Here is a 12,922-nt window from a genome sequence, read left to right as displayed (position 1 = left end):
AGATACCTATACTATATATATATATATATATATATATATATATATATATATATATATATATATATATATATATATATATATATCTAGCTCACCGAGTTAAATCTTACTGCATACCTGTATTTCATTGGAGGACTATGATGGTGTGCTGGCTACCCCATTTGTAAAGAATTCCCATGCATGGTGAAGTAATGGATAAATGAATCTTACCATTACGGTAGCAAAGTTCACTGCAGAAGCCTTTAGATTTTTCTGTGCAAATAGAAACTATTGTATATTTAATAGAAAGCATGTTGCCTGTCGCCTTCATGTATAAAATTTAGTTTGCTTCTTTACATCTCTTGCAAATGGAAAGCAACAATACAACGTTAAAAAGAGTTATTTAATATCTTCTTTAAAGATTTTACATAATATATACCTGAATAAATCCCAACTACGACTCTCTCTCTCTCTCTCTCTCTCTCTCTCTCTCTCTCTCTCTCTCTCTCTCTCTCTCTCTCTCTCTCTCTCTCTCTCTCTCCAGCGTTTGTTATTAATATTAAAGAGAATGTAAAGCCATTATAGCCTAACATTCGCGTTTTTTCACTCTCTCTCTCTCCCACTTTCTTTCTTTTCTCTTTCAATCTCTCTTTCAGTAATAATATGGAACCCAGCTGAAAAGGGAAAGACCTAACGCAATGTACCAACGAGTCATTTGTCCTCCGTTGAATGGTAATCGATTTATGACTTCTTCATTCTTTAATGGTGTGGATGATATTTCATGAGAATTAGGGAGAGGTGGCCCCATGTATGAGCTACATCTGACTAAAGTAAGGGACGGGGAGAAGAAAAGGGGCAATTTGGAGAAAGAGAGGTTTTAAAGTAAAGCAGCGAGTAGATATTGATGAACTTTTTATACCTTTCCCCATGTTGACATTGGAAAAAATTATATTTTTATATAATATCGAGTTTTTTTTTTTAGGATTTTGTTGAATTTTTAATATAGACCATATACACACATCGTATGTATGTATATATATATATATATATATATATATATATATATATATATATATATATATATATATATATATATATATATATATATATATGTATATATATACACACACACACACACATACATGCGTGTGTGACCATAGGCACATGCGTTTGTGTTCAATAACACATATGTTAGCCATAAATGCATTCATTATCATGCGTATATGGTTATGTAAGTGCATGTATAATTGTGTCGTTTTGCTAATCCATGCATCAGGTGGGCTTTGATACCACCTCTTTATTCATGAGCAATTTGAGATTTGTTATCTACCAATAATGATAGTAAAAAGCAATAACGATTCTTAATGAACTACCTATGCTCCCCTTTAATTTCTTTCCACTTTACTGTCCAGCGTCTTTACCCTCTGTTACCCTACCATGCTTCAGCTTTAACCTATATAGAAATGAGTTTTAGTGGCAATAAAAATCCTTCATAACTCCTCTAAAAATCCAGACCACTGAAATGAAATATGAAGACGGGAGTCCTCTTTTTTCCTTAATACGATCAAATCTTTTCTGAAAACCTTTGTGAGCTTCCTCTTCTCTCAACGTCGATCGCGTTGATTAATAATGAAAGTGGAGCTATATGATGAATTACATAAGATTATTCGAGATATTCTTTAGTGATAACAAAAATGATACTAACGATTGCCAGTGAAGAATTTGTGTAGAACACAATGTCCTTCGTCTCAAGCTCCCGTAAGTGCAACCGCTGAAGGATATAATTAGAAAAGCTGTGAAATTTGCAATTGCAAGACGTGTTATGAAGTCGGCCACGACATCTTGAAGCTGAGCCAGCCAGAGATAAGTCAAGTCAGATCTGGAAGAGAATACTTCAGGTAATTGTACAATTAGGCTTCGTTTGTTACGTTGGGTGGGTGGGGGGCATTAATTAGTCCAATTAACGCTGCATATTATGATTCTCCCTCCTTTTCTCTTCTATATGACGGGAATCAAGTTGAGATCTCATTTATTTTGATCGTTCACTAGCGTCGGATAAGCAATAATTCACCTGATGGGAGCAGGTTTTCGTGAAATGGTAAACACTTTACTTGTGCCACTTTACGAGCTGTTTTCCTGACCCTATTACACAGGGAAACCCTCCGCACTACAGGACCTACTAGATCTGTTTGTCGTAAACATTCTTAGGCATTTAGAGTATCATATAGGGCATTGCACGTTAATTGTCAAATCCACATCATCGAGGCACTAAAGTTCCTTCTTGAAAGCCTTAGGATCTTCAGTCATCCAATAAAACGGAATGCCTAAAAACATGTAAATATGAACACACACACACACACACACACAAACAAATATGGATAATAGGTAGTAGGTTGGCCAGGGCACCAGCCACCCATTGAGATACTACTACTGGAGAGTTATTGAGTACTTTGATTGGCCAGACAATACTGCATTGGCTCTCTCTCTCTCTCTCTCTCTCTCTCTCTCTCTCTCTCTCTCTCTCTCTCTCTCTCTCTCTCTCTCTCGTTACGGCTCATTTTGTCTTTGCCTACACATACACCGAATAGTCTGGCATATTCTTACCACATTCTCCTTTGTCCTCATAAACCTGACAACACTTAGATTAGGAAACCATTCTTCTTTACTCAAGGTGTTAACTATTTCACTGTAATTTTTCAGTGGCTACTTTCCTCTTGGTAAGCGTAGAAGAGACTCTTTAGCTACGGTAAGCAGCTCTTTTAGTAGAAGGACACTCCAAAATCAAACCTGGGTAATGCCATAGCCTCTGTACCATGGTCTTCCACTGTCTTAGGTTAGAATTCTCTAATTTGAGTGTACACTCGAGCATGATGTTCTATCTTATCTCTATTCTTTTGATGTTTTGAAGTTTTTATATTTTATATGTGAAGGATCTGCTTTAATGTTGTTACTGTTCTCATATCTTATTTTGATTGTTTATTCATCTCTTGTAGTTTATTTATTTCCTTGTTTCCTTTCCTCACTGGATTATTTTTCCCTGTTGGAGCCCTTGGGCTTAAAATCTCTTGTTTTTCTAACTAGGGTTTTATTCTAGCTTGTGATAAAATAATAATAATAATAATAATAATAATAATAATAATAATAATGATAATAATAATAATAATATGGGTGTGTGTGTAAATCATGAAAGTATGCGTTCGAGTGTGTGTGATATAATTTTTTGAACGTTCCAGACCGCTAAACCATACAGTTGTTTTTTTGGCGCAGCTGTAAGATTTCTATTTTCTTGCTGTTGAGTTGGTGGTGCTTAAGGTTGGGCTAAACGAGGTAAGTGAATAAACATACTAACACATACATATAAATGTAATATCCAGTTATCTAAAAGCACAAACCTGAAAATATTATTCATTCATCATAATGCAAAGGTATACTTTTCCTTTTTGCGTAATTATCTTTGAAGGCCAACCTCCAACATCTGAGAGAGAGAGAGAGAGAGAGAGAGAGAGAGAGAGAGAGAGAGAGAGAGAGAGAAGTATTGTTTTACCGACGAATTTCTGGGAACGCTAACAGTATATGGGCGATGATTGATTTTGGATTGGAATTATAAATTTGGACAAAATATCCCAGCGCTTGGGCCTGTGAGGCCATTCATATACTAGGTGCAACTGGCGGGAAAACCCAGAAATTGTTCTATGAAGTTGAAGTTTTAAGAACTTGGACATTAAAAAGAAATCGCCAACAGAGGTAAAGTAGAAGTATATACAGCAAGTGCAGTTAGTCTGAAGCAACAAAGATATGTTTACAGTACACCAGATTAAGTGCACTGATGGCACTACGGTGTTGAAGATTTTGGACATTCTACAAAATTTTATTTGAATAACTGGGGGCGTGTGCAAACTGTGCAGAAATCAATGTAGTCGTTTCTAATGTCCAATTGTATTTCAATAGAATAGTCGAAATATTTATGATGAGTCGTTAGAATAAGGCATACCTTGGATCAGCCAAGATGACATTAATTACAATATTTGTTGTATTTTCCATTTTAGGAAGTCTGTCTTGTGGTATTGAACAAGGGATTCATTTACGGTGAATTCAATATACAAGTTAATCAGGAGTAAGTACTTCTGCCACCCGTTGAGATATTACCGCTAGATGATTATTGGATCCTTTGAATGGCGAGACAGTAGGCCTGCTACATTGGATCCCCCTCTTTAGTTACGGCTAAATTATTCCTTTGCCAACACATACACCGAATAGTCTGGCCTACTGTTTCCCTATTCTCCTCTATCCTCATAAACCTGACAACGCTGAGATTACCAAACAATTCTTCTTTGCTCAACGGGTTACCCACTGCCATGTAATTGGTCAGTGGCTACTTTCCACTTGGCAAGGGTAGAAGAAACTCTTTAGCTATGGTCAGCAGCTCTTCTAGGAGAGGGACACTCCAAAATCAAACCACTGTTCTCAAGTCTTGGGTAGTGCCACAGCCTTTGGACTATGGTCTTCCACTGTCTTGTGGTCGAATTCTCTTGTTGAGTGTACACTCGGGCATACTGTTCTATTTTATTCCTCCTTCTCTTGCTTTTTTAAAGATTTATAGCTTACAAATGAAAGATATATTTTAATGTTGTTCATCATTATCTTCATTACCATCTTCATCATCTCCCCCTAAGCCTATTGACGCAAAGGACCTCAGTTCTACTGTTCATGAAATATTTTATTTTATTTGTTCATTGTAGTTTGTTTATTTATTTTCTTTCCTCACAGGGGTATTTTTCTCTGTTGAAGCCCTTGGGCTTATAGTATCCTGCTTTTTTTCAAATAGGTTTTAGCTTAGCTAATAATAATAATAATAATAATAATAATAATAATAATAATAATAATAATAATAATAATAATACGCCGAGTAATATATGATTTACATAACATACATTTCTGCAGTGATCGCCGTTTGATCTGGTTAGATTTGTCATTCCGTAGCTTATTCCTTAACATTTGGAGAGCAGGCAGAAAATAATGTAATCGTTATATCCAAATAGTGTATATGACAATGTAGAAAATACATCAGACAAAGTTCTATCCCTTTTTCTTAAAATTCTCACAATTTCTCTGTAATGCCATAGTATCCTCCATGGATACTTCATCGGACAATGCATAAGAATGGCGTAGGTTCTCAGTCTACGACTTGTCTTTATCAATCCTCTGTTGGGGGAACATGGCTCTTCATCGTTCGTCCCATCCATGTCTCAAGTTTAAGTTGCCTAAGTGTAAGAGAGCTGATCCTCGCTCCGATATATCTCAACATAACAATCTACCGTATGGACATTGCAGTGTACACAAGTTGGAAAAAAAAAAGCAAGAAGAAAAAAAACTTTCGTCAAGCTACACAATGGATCCGATGCCACCGTAAAAGTTATCAACCACTGCTGTTGTGGGAGGGTTGTCCGGCCTGGCTGTGGCTTGTTCGGATGGCAGGCCTGAATTTAGCTAGGTCGTAAGGTCCGAACCCACCCATTGATTCATAACCCTGATCACCACTATTTCACTGACTTTCGTTTCATAATCATGGTGTCATAATGATTCGTGCAGTTATCAGAACCGGTCGTCCAAAATACTTATGAGAATTGTTACATATTGCGCAGCCAACAAATCGTGTCGACACGAGAATAGTTACAGATGGCTTCAAACTATTAGAACCTAGATATGTCTACTGTAGGCTCCAGAGCCTTTACTGTAAATATGCGGCCCCGAGACTATATAACAAGCTCCCACGAAACATTCGAATGATTGAAGACATTAAGGCTTTCAAGGGGAAACTGAATACTTTCTTATTTCACGAGTCTTCTGACTGTGACGATTTAACAGTAAATGAACAAAACGCGATATGAAAATAAATACTCTGAACGAATAAGGTAAAACGACAGTGGTGGTCCTGTAGAGAGTAGGGTTCCCCTGCTGTATGGGACCAGAAAAGCAGCCATCAAAGTAAGTAAGTAGTGTACACCGATAGTTTATTCATTTTTTTTAATTTCTTTCTTTTTACTAGTGTAGCCCCTTCAGCTCCTAACTGCACCTAATTTTCTGCTTTCTACTGTATTTTACCTCCGATCTCTTTTCCTTTCTTCAGTTTTTCCCATTGTTTTTTACTTTCTTTTAGATTATCATTTAACTCCTGGAACCTTTAACTGTTTTTTTTTCTTTTCTTTGATTGTTGTCTTGATGCTTAAGGATATTAAAACATGACAAGAAACACATTTTTTTTTCTCAAATCATATATATTTCATTAAAACCTTTACAATGCTTAAAAATCTTTTTGTACATGGCATAAAAATAGTTCACTCACCGGCGCTGCAAAATGGAATATAATTCATTATTACATGTATAATGCATTATCAAGAAGAACAAATACGAAAATAGAACTTCAGATATCCCGTCTCCTAGTATGTACATAGTGTGTTACATCTTATGCTATAAATCTGATGAATACAAGAAAACACTGAAGGATTATATTTCACAGTAATCTTAACAAGACAAACTACAAAAATAACACGTTTCATGTAATTACATCTTAGGTCAATGGACAGTGATTACAAATATATTTCTTAGTAGGAAAGAACTTAAGAACTTATAACGTGTGTTTTGTTTTTTTTCTTAAGTTCGTGGTTTGTTCCTTACAATGATTAAGTTGCCATTCTTTTTCAGTAATTCGTTATCCTGAAGTAAATCCTAACATGAAAAAGTAACATCCGTCTCCAAGAAAATCTTACCAAACCCTCTACACTAAGAACAGTCGTGATGTTCCTTTATCATTGGAAACTGTCAGTAGATTATTAAATCAATAGAAAGTGAACAACATTCCTGTACAATATAAAAATAGCAATTGGCTCTTAAATCGATGAAAATGTGACCTTGAACTTCTGTTAAAAAATATCAATAGCTGAATATTGGAAATATTAGCTCCAACATTAAAAGAAACGGGTTTGCGTTCTGCAGGGAAAGATGTCAGTAAGTTTTTACATCAATGAAAAATAATTAAGCAAAGGCACAGTATAAAAAAGAAAACATTTCAATGACTGGCTTTATAAGTAAAAGTAAACAAAAATGGGTTTCAGATTCAATAAGAAATGCTTATATCCAATTAGATGAAAAATGGTAACGGAGGTTCCTAATTCAACAGAAGTCATACATTTGTAAATAAGCACATGACAAATGGCTCCTAAATCAATGACAAAAACGTATGACGTTATTTTCATCACAGAAATATCGCAACGGGTTCCTCTTTCTATGAAAAACTATCAGTAAATAGTTTTTCGTTGTCAAAAGTATATATTATGAAGTTGCCAAATTACAAGAAAAAAGAATTCTCAGCGAGTTCCTTGTCCACGGAAAGGTGATAATGGATTCTCAGTTGACAATGAAAAAACCATAACTTTCTTAGGTCATAGAAGAAAGACAATGAATTCGTAAATTCTGAGAAAAAAATCGTTTATAGAAACGAAAGTAAATTATGTATAGTTCTTATATCAAGATCTAAAAAACTTGAAATCAAAGAAACATAAGAATCCCAATAAAAGACTTTCCATATCAAAATTTGAAAACAAAATAATAATGGATTTCTAAATCATAAAAAAAAATTAAGACCTAAATCACGGGAGAATATCAGTGAGTACCCAAATCACAATGAATGGCAACCTTTGAATCAGAGGGAAGGTTGTTCAAGAATCACAGTAGGGAAAAACTTGATAATTAGTCAATATGGAGAACTTACAATACAAAAACAGCAACTTCTCTAAATCTTAAAAATGGGATAAATGGTTTCTAGATATCGATCAAAAATCCCGTAGCGTTCCTGGGAGATAAATAGAAAAAAAAAATAACCGTTCCCTTAATATTATACAAAGTCCATGCATGACTTTCATTCATTAATCAGTTATTGCCATTTAGAGCAAAATGTAAAAAGAATCACGCTATTCTTGAACATGGAAAAAAAAATTGTCATAGGTACCTAAATTAATGACATAGTTAAGAATATTTTGACTCAGGAAAATTAAAATTGTTTCCCAATTCACGAAAAAACAAATTTTTCCATAACTATGAAAATATGACAAATGAATCACAACCACAGCGGATTACTCGTAAACGCTTGTCCTTTTTCACAGACAAATGGGAATGAAATTTCCGATGACAATCTTTAAAACCAAAAGGCTTCATATTTTGGACATAAGGAAAGATGAATTGGGCTTTTTAATCCAGAAAAGCCAAATTCAGTATCAAGAAACTAGCAAGACGCTGAATTCTCACCTAAATCAAAAATAAACCTCGTTGTTTCGGTATAGACAAAAATTTTGATCTATCAAGATGAAGTCGACGTTAGCATCTCGGTCCAAATCTTATACTTAATCTTGGTAGATTTTCAAATGACAATCGGCTACCAATTGCAAATATAGGACCGTCAATTTAGAAAAGATATTCAGTTCTTTACATATTAGACGGCCATATAATGCCATAACTGTAAAAATAAGACATTGCCTTCCTTTACTCGTGAAAATATGAAAACTAACTCCTAATTGTGACAGTAGCGGGAACTAATTCTTTTATGATGATGATGATTATTGTGATATTATGACTATGGATTTTTTTACCAGGTATGAAATTAAGTGAAAACAAATCTGATTATGGAAAGGAAAATACAGTAGTTGTGGAATGAATTGACAAAATTATAATGAAACTTTATGACAAAACTATTATTTTTCATTCTAATAGAATTCCAAGGTTTTTTTTTTTTTTTTAGATATTTAACCAAGTTGAAAAGTTAATTAATTAGTTGTGGCAAAAGGAGATTTTATCTAATCCAGACGAAAACCATATAAAATCTTTTCACCACTTTGAAACTTTGAAAGGATATAAAAACTCCTACATACAACTCGACCCTAAACTTTGTCTTCCTTTTCTGTTTCAGCTGTTTCAAATTCCTGCGTTCTAGCGGAGATGAGTGCCAGTTCCTCCTCTTCATCTCGTTCCGTTGAAGATCCCAAACCTCCAATAGCTGCCATCCTGCTGATAGGTCCGACTTCTTTCGGCGACGTCGTGTCCGTCAAGATCGTGTCTGAGTCCTGCGGAGAGGTCTCCTGCAGGGTGTTCAGCGTCACTGGTGGTGGCAGTGGAGCAAGAGAGGCTACGGAACTGCTGGACTCTGGAGAAGAAAGGCACGACTGAAGTTGTGGGCGAGTGTTCCGTCGGCGTAAAGCCATCGTGTGACGGCGGCGCTGGTGGCGTTCGCGAAGTTCAGCCACGCCATCGTAGAGGGCACCACTTCCTCCTCCCCTGCCTCCGTCTTTGCTTGCTTCTGAAGAGCAATACTCTGGAATAAGAAAAAAAATACATTTGGCATAATATATCATTGGTAAACCTTCAAAGAATTCGAATTAATAAAAAAAAAAAAAAAAAAAAATATTTTTTGTACTGCTAAAATCGTGATCTAGGTTACAGTAAAGCTGGAGCGAGAGCTTGCTCTCAGCTTGCTGATAGTGGCTGGTAGATATTTGGCGGGCCCAAAATCAATCAGGTAATTGGCCTAAATGTGGCTTGAAAGAATAATAAGGTATTCAAGATAAGAGGTTTGTAGTGGCTCTATGGACATTAAGCAGAATAATGTAAAGATAAAAATCTAAATAAAGCAAACAATGGTTAGTTTTATTGAATTTAGGGTGAAATTACTAATAATAAGTCTCCTTAACAGAGAGACAATGCACGCTACTAAAAAAAAATATTTTGAAAGAGAGAGAAACATAGATAGGCTACAATTAATTGTTGATGTTGATAAACCAAATGACCATAAGGTAATTGTAGTATTAACGGGCATGATGGAGGTAGTGATGACTTTAAAACAATTGTAGTAGTACTTATAGTTAAAAAAAACACTAATGACTTCTTAAAAATAATTAGATTCTAGATACTAAAAGTTATGCCTCATATGCCAACAAAAAATATACAGAAATAAGAGCAACTTCTGTGCTTTTGATTCTTGCTTTAACTCATGGCTTTTGTTGAGTACATTTTGTGAACTAGCAAAGCTTGATACAATTCTATTATTGTTATTTGAAAATAAAGTTTCTTATTTCCTCTTTTTGAATGGGAAAAGGGAATGCCTACGTCTGGATTCTGAAAGCGAACAAAATAATAACGAGGTGAACCAAAAACATACAGGCCTCAACTGATAACAATAAATTTCTCTTAGTTCCTCAAGATATCTCTATATATAACGTTATGGCCACTCACCAGAAATGGCAGCCTGTCAGCATCATAAAAAAATAATTGTTAACCTCAATAAAATTCCACGGAAGCCGAGGCAGGTAAAATGGATGGAATACAGGCTCTCACATATTTGAACCCTATTGCAAGGGGTTGAGCCGATGGAAGCTATTCAGCGCCTATGTGCAACACGGGGTAAAACCAGCAGATCGAGTAGGAAGTAACCGGACATATGCAGTGGGAAGGATATGTTAAAAGGCTGGAGAACAAAATGGAAGAAAGAGAGCAGGAAAGGACCCCTCCAGCGGTAATTCTGGGAAAGCCACGCATTTACACCATAAAACAAGAATGCCAACGGAGGTACTCAAACTAAAAGCTAAAAGACTGGACTATGGGTCAAGCCTGACCAGCTTTGACCCGCAGATGAAAGCAGATCTGAATGCAATTTCGAATTTGAAACCAGGAATTTTCCATTTGCTATTAATTAAATTTTGTGATAATCTAAGTGTTGTTGATTTTTACTGGTGGATTTGGGTTAGGATGTACTGTATGTCCCACATCTTATAAGCTTTATTTAATTAGCAGTATACGCATTTATAGTACCTTAGTCGACATTATTATCCTTATTTGTATTGACATAATCAAAGTAATATAAAAAAAAAAATCACTTCATACTGTTCCTGTAACTTGTAAGAGCAGATATTATTGTTAATTATAAGATTAAAATTCCAGTAACATAATCATCGAGTTATTTAGGAGAGTGATTATATCAAAACATCATGTATTGAATAACGCATGAAATCCTGATTAGGTGTTGAAAAGTGGAAGTTCTTATTATAATTTTTTCTTGGCAACAGCGACAAACAATCATTTTTCGAAAGAAACTTTTACGCGCTCTACAAGAAAGTAATCAAGTTAGCTGGCCTAAGCTCTTCAATGCATTTCTCCAATATAAAGAACGAAAGGCGTCTGCAAAGAAATTTCTTAGTTTTCAGAGATTTTATTTTATGACAAAAAAAAAAAACTGAAGGGGCACTCAGTAGAGAGTATGCCTTCGTCATGCCAAGCAGTCTTGTTTTGCTCTTAACTCCATTGCTTACTCATACATCAAAATAAAATGGAATCACCCTTGGGTCATACTCCAAATGTCAATGGAGGATCTTTGAAAGTGGTTCAGTAGTTTTTGCGTAATGTTGATCACAAACAAAAAATACACTAACAAAATATCTGCCATTTACACAACACTGCAATCATTTTTAAAGTACTGATGCATTCTTGTACTTTAATGTTACAGATCCATCCTTGGGCCGAACTCCACATGACCACCAAGTTTGGTTAAAATCGGTAAAGTACTTTTCGTATAAAATTGCTCATAAACAAACAAACAAATAGATAAACGACAATTGGGGTGAATACATGGATATCTCAAAATCTTAGATTTTGGCGAAGGCAACTAATTTCAGTGAAATAGTTTCACTCCGTACGATTCTCTCCTCATTTACTTACGAACGTATATTTTGCGCGTTTGATATTTCATGATATTTTCTCAAATTCCCAGCCACAAGGTCACTTTAACATTTTGACGCGTCTTTTTCTAGACTGTGGTTGAACAAGACAAAAGTGATTTTGATATATCATTCTTACTCTTACTCTCACTCTTACTCTTAGCCATCTTTCAACAAGAATCAACCATTCCTCAAACTCTGCAACTCAAGCTATACTCTTAACTTACGATTTTTCGTCTAGCCCAGAAATTTCTCTTCATATACCTCCTTGGCCAATCATTGTGCACTCATTGCAAAGTCGAGTGGCAATCGAGTGGTAATCGAGAGGCACTCTAAAGCCCTTGCAATTAGCTCACGGGAATCCGCTCTAGTCATGATTATTCGCAGGCTTAAAAACCTTGCTGAACGCAGTAGGCAGCGATCCCCGTTCGACAATACTGCACACTCCCTCCAACAATCACCCAGATCCAAAAATAAGTGAGCGGGAATCTGGCAGGATGCATGTCACAAGTTCTTACGACATAAAAAAAAAAAAATCTTCATCAATCGCTGGACTTCCGCCAATTTTTTAAAAATAGAAGGTAGTGGCAGAGCTTAATTGCAAATGTGTGATCCGGGCCTAATCTTCCGAGACAATTTTGGAAACCAAGCACTCGATAGACTTATCGAGCAACAAACGGCAAATGAGGAGCGACGTTACTCGGAGGCTTGCGAATGTATGGGTGACCAAAATCGATGAAGCGACTCATGAAATGAACATTCCCACAACAAATATATTCGCACGTCACTCACCACGTGAGCTAGTTCTCAGGACGCATTGAGATCAGAGGCCCAATAAGAAGATAAATGTAATAGATGTTTTATTGGATAGGTAAACCAGAGGGGTCAGCTAAAAGGAAATGGAATAAAAAAAATTATAAAGAAATGCATGAACAAAGGAATAAATGAGCCAAAAGGGCAATAGAAATGGAAATTTTAAAGTCCTAGATAGCGATGGAAATGGATGATATGCAAAATAGGCATGGAAAGAAATGAGCTGTTTTTCGTTGTTCCCAAGTGTATTTATGAAGCTTCTCTTGAAAGTGTATAAAGATCTCATCTCTACATATAATTTCATAGAACTCACTATTTTTCTCTCACGCTATAATAATATAAGTTTATTTAAAACTGCATATATCAAAACATACTAT

General features: G+C 35.5%; 1 protein-coding gene across 1 annotated transcript in view; it reads right to left on the bottom strand.

Annotated features, from left to right (window-relative positions):
* Positions 1-8,770: 8,770 nt before the first annotated feature.
* The window catches only part of LOC137649393 (probable Na(+)/H(+) antiporter nhx-9), a 473,554-nt gene continuing 469,402 nt past the window's right edge, over positions 8,771-12,922 (bottom strand). The window contains exon 22 of the mRNA XM_068382378.1: positions 8,771-9,337. Coding sequence (XP_068238479.1) covers positions 8,907-9,337 — 431 coding nt within the window. The 3' untranslated portion in view covers positions 8,771-8,906. The remainder of the gene's footprint in view (positions 9,338-12,922) is intronic.

The sequence above is a fragment of the Palaemon carinicauda genome, chromosome 11 (assembly GCF_036898095.1).
Source record: "Palaemon carinicauda isolate YSFRI2023 chromosome 11, ASM3689809v2, whole genome shotgun sequence".
Taxonomy (NCBI): domain Eukaryota; kingdom Metazoa; phylum Arthropoda; class Malacostraca; order Decapoda; family Palaemonidae; genus Palaemon; species Palaemon carinicauda.
Note: the sequence above shows the minus strand (reverse complement) of the source record. Positions and strands in the feature narration are given on the sequence as shown.